This window comes from Pezoporus occidentalis, unplaced genomic scaffold (assembly GCF_034315485.1).
Source record: "Pezoporus occidentalis ecotype Australia unplaced genomic scaffold, CSIRO_AGI_Poc_V1 ctg34, whole genome shotgun sequence".
Lineage (NCBI taxonomy): Eukaryota > Metazoa > Chordata > Aves > Psittaciformes > Psittacidae > Pezoporus > Pezoporus occidentalis.
In genome coordinates, this window is record NW_026915376.1 from 2,794,634 (window position 1) to 2,800,655 (window position 6,022).

Genomic DNA, 6,022 nt, shown 5'->3' on the forward strand with positions numbered 1-6,022 from the left:
AGCACATGGAATCCACATGCCTAACACCTTTTCCAGGTCATCAAGCAGCACATTCTACTACAAGTCAGGTAGAACAGTCTTATTAAAATCCCCGTTTCCTCAACTAGAGGATTATTACCCAGGCGTTTCTTCTCAGAATCCCTCCTTCTCCTTAAATACCCGCCTTCTCTAGTTCTACTTGCCACACATTAATCTCTTTGTCATGATTTTTTTGCTCTTAGATGTGACCCAACATCTTTTATCACAGAAGGAGATTGCTATCAAAGGTGCAGTTTTCAGAACTGGAAGTGGCCAGCTTTGCAAATTACATTTAACTATTAATGCTCAGTTGCCATTAGCAGTATTGAACAGAAATCAAATCAACTAAACAAAACATATTGCCAAAAGCCAATAGGAATATTACTTGAGCAATCCCGTTTGCTTCACTCTGGGAAAAACGATCTGTCCCGTAGCAGCAGCTGACCCGCACACCCGTAACACTCGCTCTGCGGCGCCTTCCAGCCCGTTGTCCCGGTGAACGCCCTCGCACGGCGGCAGAAACGGGAAGAAAAGGTCAAACCCTGAACAGCCCCAAACGCCCTCCACACAGCAGAGGGGCGGTCCGCGCACCGCCGGGCCCCGCACACCCGCACCTGCTCACTCTCCTCCTCCAAAAGGAGCCGCCTCCTCCTGCCCAGCGCAGCCGCCGCACGGCCGGGGACGCACACGGCACTGCGGCCCCGGGAGCCCACCCGCTGCCCTCCTCCCGCCCCGACACACAACCCCTCCCAGCAGCGCACCGCGCTTAACGGAGCGGAGCGGGACGGGACGGCCCAACCACCGCCCGCCCGCCCGCCCGCCTCATGGGGCGAGGCCCAGCGGCAGCGTGAGAGGCGGGGCGGGGGTGGGACACGGGCGGGACGCGGCGTCCCCGCCCCACTGTGCCGCGGCGCTGGCGGCTGCGGCGGGGCTCGGGGCTCGGCCGGTGAAGCGGGGCGGCTCTCGCGGGAGGCGGCGCCGCCGCCATGGGGGTGCACGGCGTCAAAGCGGTGTTCTTCGACTTGGACAACACGCTGGTCGACACGGCGGCTGCCGGGCGGCGCGCCATTGAGGAGGTACCGCCCTTGTCCCCTTGCTGCCCGCTTGTTGCCTTCCGACGCGGAGGCGGCGGGCACCCCTGGCCCAGCGGCCGCGGTGCCGCTCATATCCCCCTCCGTCCTACCCGCGCCGCCGGCCGCAGTGCCGCCTGAGCGGAAGCCCCTCGGGGGACGCGCTGACGAGAGCCTCTTGTGTGTTGCAGGTGATCAGTGCCCTACAGTCGAAGCACCACTACGGGGAGGGGGAGGCCCGCGTCATCTGCGACAAGGTCCAGGCCAAGCTGCTGAAGGAATGCCACGACCCCGCCAAGATGTGCATCACCGACCTGCGGATTTCGCACTGGGAGGAGGCGATCCAGGAGACCATCGGCGGGGAGGCGAACCGAAACCTGGCCGCCGAGTGCTACTTCCTGTGGAAAAGGACCCGCCTGCAGCACCTCACCCTGGCCGAGGACACGCGGGGCATGCTCACCGAGCTGCGGAAGGGCGTCCGCCTGCTGCTCTTGACGAACGGCGACAAGCAGACGCAGAGGGAGAAGATCGAAGCGTGCGCCTGTCAGCCCTACTTCGATGCCATCGTTGTGGGAGGAGAGCAGAAAGAAGAGAAACCAGCGCCATCCATATTTCATTACTGTTGCGACCTCCTAGGGGTGCAGCCTGCAGAATGTGTTATGGTTGGTGACTCTCTGGATACAGATATTCAAGGAGGCCTGAATGCTGGCTTGAAAGCAACGGTGTGGTTAAACAAAGCAATGACTGCCCCAGGAGATACCTCGCCAGTACCTCATTACATTATTTCTTCTGTTCTGGATCTTCCAGCGGTTTTACAGAAGATGGAGCACAAAGTGAATGCTAAGTTAGGAACTGACCACGTGGATGGCAGTAACGCAGCACATTGATGGTTCCAGCATACGATCAGGGACGTGCTGAGCTGTTAGGTGACTCATGCACTTTCAACAGATCTGACCCCCTAGGATTTTGAACTCATGTATGGTATGCTTTCTTAGACAGCAGATGGGTGAATAAGAGCACAGTTGTCAGTGAAAACAGAATAGAATCAAAGATTTATTTAAAAGATGCAAGTGAGGTTAACTTAAAACAATTGCCTCTGTCTAAATTACTTTGATAGACTGGCTAAAGTCTGTCTGTTTCAGACCTAAATTGCCAGTCTCTTGTTTTTATAGTGGAAAGAAAAATTTGAATGTTTTGATCTTTCATATGCTTTACTGACTTGTAAGTTTGCCAGAGGCTTCAGTTCAAACCTTGTTTGCAGTGTGCAAAAGAAGGTGAGGAAAAGGGTGTGGTATAGTCTGGTAAATCTTCCCAATTCATCTGCAGTTTATCTCAGGAACTGGAGTGAATTTTGCTGTTTCTAAAACCAGAATTTATTGACAGAATTTACATATCAGACCATTAGAAAATGCTCTCCCTTTGATTTTTTTTCAAAGTTTTCAAGTTTTAGAATTTTTTCAGACTTTGCAGTGACTTTTCTTTTATGGAATCTGTACCTCTTGCCAAAAGTACTTAAATGTACCTTTAAAATTTGCATTTATAGAGGGGACCATTTATCAGAGAAACTTGATGGATAAGTTTTTATTTTATATTATTTTGGTGCTTATGAAGTTATGCAGTATACTTGTAATTCAGATTATGATATTTGTTGGAATGTAATTGATAAAACAGGGATATTTTCAATGGTCTTAATGTATTGTCAGACTCCTTAAAAGCTAATTTTATTGTTTTGTCTGATTTTATTAATGAATTTTGATCAGACCTTTTTGAGAAACTGTTTTTGCTCTTGCTCAGGTGTAAGACTACTCAGATTCAACTGCAGGATCAGAGCCTTTTTTTGACTGTTTTAATGACAGTGCTATACAATCCCTCCTTACTTCAGTTTCTGCATGTATTTCATGTGCTTTACTCTGGAGAAAATACGAGCTAGTTGTTTGTGAACAGCTTTCATGATTCTCTTCGAGGAAACTGGAAAATGATGGCATATGTATTACAGTATGGTGTGCAACTTTATAATGTATATGTGCTATTTCTGTTAGATGCAGAAGCTTACTCTCTAAAACACTAAGATTTCTTCTTCCCAGATTATTACCTTAATTATTTGATGTTTCTGTACTTCATACTCTTACTTCATGATGGGGAAGTATTCACATATTAAATGGAAATGTAAACACTTGCTGGAAAAGCTGTGTGTTTCAAAACGTATTTGCTATATATACATTGGGCTGAATATCTGACCATATCCAAACAATCAGATTTTATGTTTTAGAATAAATCCATGGCAAATCTTTTGAGAACAGGGATATTGAGGTGCTAGCAGAAGTGTGTCTGGCAAGAAAAGATCAGCAAAAAGCACGAAAGCCTACCAGGAAATGTGTGTATAGAAAGAATACTGTATACAAGAGAGGTTCCTTTGTTTAACTTGACATGAATTTAAGTTAATGCAGTTAAATCTTGCACAGGATGACAGATTCAGTGTAGAGGAGGCTGTTACTGATCTGAGTTAAATTATTTGGCAAAAAGTTTATGTTGCATCAAAATATGTTCCTCCTACACTGGGGAGTGACAGGGGAAAGGAACCCCTTTCATCTAGTTGTCCCTTTAAAAAGGTAAAGCAGTTCAGGTTCCTCATGCTACCTAGGCAAAATGTCTGATCCCGGGACACCTTTGAGGAAGTGGGCGTATGCTAACAATGATCCAGTTAACACTGATGTAGGAAGCTGCCACATGTAACCAGAGCCAGTGGGGCTGACTTGACACACCTACTGAAGTAAGAGGCCTAAGTTAAGATCTTATTTCCCACTTGGAAGAGCATGAAAGCGGTCATTGGTCTAGTGAGTGAGCAAACCGTTGCAAACAACATTCAATAAAGATGATTGAGCCCATGAGGAAGAATGTGTAAGAATAGAAAGGTCTCCAAAAGGTTAGATGGATCCCTGTAAAGATAGTGTATTTGAAGTAACTTGTTTTAACTACTGCCTGATAGAAAAGCAACAACTTTACTTACAACAGCATCCAAAAAGATCTGCATTGTTTGCCCAGCATCAGGATAATAGAACCTGGGTCAGAATGGGGTTTCCGATACAGTGGAGATTTAAAATAACAAATGGTAATAATTCACAATTCTGTCTGTGGGCTTGATACGTGCCAGATTACCATTCTTTAATGTACATTGAGGCTTGTATTCTCTTGCCAGTGCATCATTCTGAGATGGAATACTGAGCCTGCTTAGTATAAAGGGTCTCTTGTTTTAGAAGAGGCTGCTCTTTGTCATGCACTTGGGCAGCCGTCTTCTTAAATCCATGAATCTATGACAAACTACTGTAACTGCACACTCAGGTGATAGCGTGGTCTGTGGAGGCCACAGTTAAGTATATTTTTTCCATTGCTGAGTACTGTACCAGGCTGGATGTGACTGCAACAGTGTTACTATGGTTCTATGAAACAAGAAGAAACAATAGAAAGTATTTCTCTGTCTAGGAGTCTTCTTAGAAGCTGTTACCCAATAAGCTGGATTAAGTATCTGGAGTATCTCTAAATACTTAAAATGTTTTTTCATGCATGGGGCTCTTACAGAAAGCTTAATGAAAAATAGTTATATTTAACAAAATGGAAACATAAATGTAGTAATGCGATAACTTTCACATCAGAAGCAGGAACAAATCAATAAAACAGTCAATATTCAGTTCCAGTTAAGTTCTGGTTTTGCTTAGTGTTATGCTTTATTAGCTGTCTAGTTTAAATTATATTGCCAAAACACACTAAATAAAAAGGAAAAAGAAATTCCATCTACATTTTATTGTATTTTTTTAGATAAATACCCTCCTGAGGGTAATTTACAGTAACTTTGACTTTAGTGAAACTATAATTTAATACCAACTATATTTTAATTCTTGATTTTAAAATAACCCACGTACTAGTGTAATAAAAGTATTTTGTTTATAAAACATTTCTTTAAAATCTGTATTACTGTGGATAACTGTATTTGTGACCAGGTTTACAACAAAGGGCAAGAGTTCTGTTTGGTTGGTTTTTAAAATAGCAAAGAATTAGGCTTCAGAATCTGTCACCTGGGTGTATTTTCCATCATTTCAAACAGAGGTGGGAATGTCATTAGTACTTGTGAGACTTCTTGGCCTGACTGTGTATACTGAATTCCTAACTGCAGTTCACTGCTAGCTGAACCAGACTTGCCATGCTGAATGCCAGCTCTGAAATGCCTACACATTCTGCCGTCAGGGCCCTGGCTGCTGCAGCAGCACAAGAACAGACTGCAAAGCAGATAGGATAGATAAATACTGTAATCTCAAGTCCAGGGGACTCATTTCAGCAGGTGACAGGTCCATATCTGAGCTTTGCTACACTCACCTCTGTGTGACTTAGGGGTGGGGAGGGAGGCTGCTCCCCTCGTGGTGCTCTTGGCTGCAGAAAAGGAAGCTGTTCCCTGATGATTTTCCAGTGGGTAATGGAATAAATTGTCCATCTCCTGGACCTGTGAAGATAGATTGAGAGAGGTGGAAAGATTCTTACAGGTACTCTAGATAAGAGTAGGGTGTTAAACCGAGTAAAGGGGGGCTCGGCCTCTTGCATGCACTGGGCTGTGCCAGGTAGCTGTCTGAAGTATCACAGGTCTGCACAGCATCCCTTCTTGTTGAGGAAGCTTTGCATATGTAAGGCATTAAGCTGAACAGTGACAGCCTTAGAAATGAGGACATTTTCTTACATGCTTGAAAAAGATTAGCACAAAGTTAGAGTTCTTAATAGTGACCCAAATGTTTTATACTGAAGATAAGTACCTTTCATTAGAACATGAAGTTAATGAAAGTGATGAGATGTTTTTGGATTAGGTAACAGCTAAAGGTTAAATTGTCTAAAATACAGAAAATGGACAACTTCCTATGCCCAAGCTAACTTGAACCAAGCTCTATTTGTGT

General features: G+C 44.9%; 1 protein-coding gene across 1 annotated transcript; it reads left to right on the forward strand.

Annotated features, from left to right (window-relative positions):
* The first annotated feature begins 896 nt into the window (after positions 1 to 896).
* On the forward strand, positions 897 to 4,539 carry NANP (N-acetylneuraminic acid phosphatase). The gene is made up of 2 exons (XM_062629562.1): positions 897 to 1,094; positions 1,280 to 4,539. The coding sequence occupies exons 1-2, from the start codon at positions 1,005 to 1,007 to the stop codon at positions 1,973 to 1,975; spliced, it is 786 nt and encodes a 261-aa protein (XP_062485546.1). The 5' UTR covers positions 897 to 1,004; the 3' UTR covers positions 1,976 to 4,539.
* Positions 4,540 to 6,022: the final 1,483 nt, after the last annotated feature.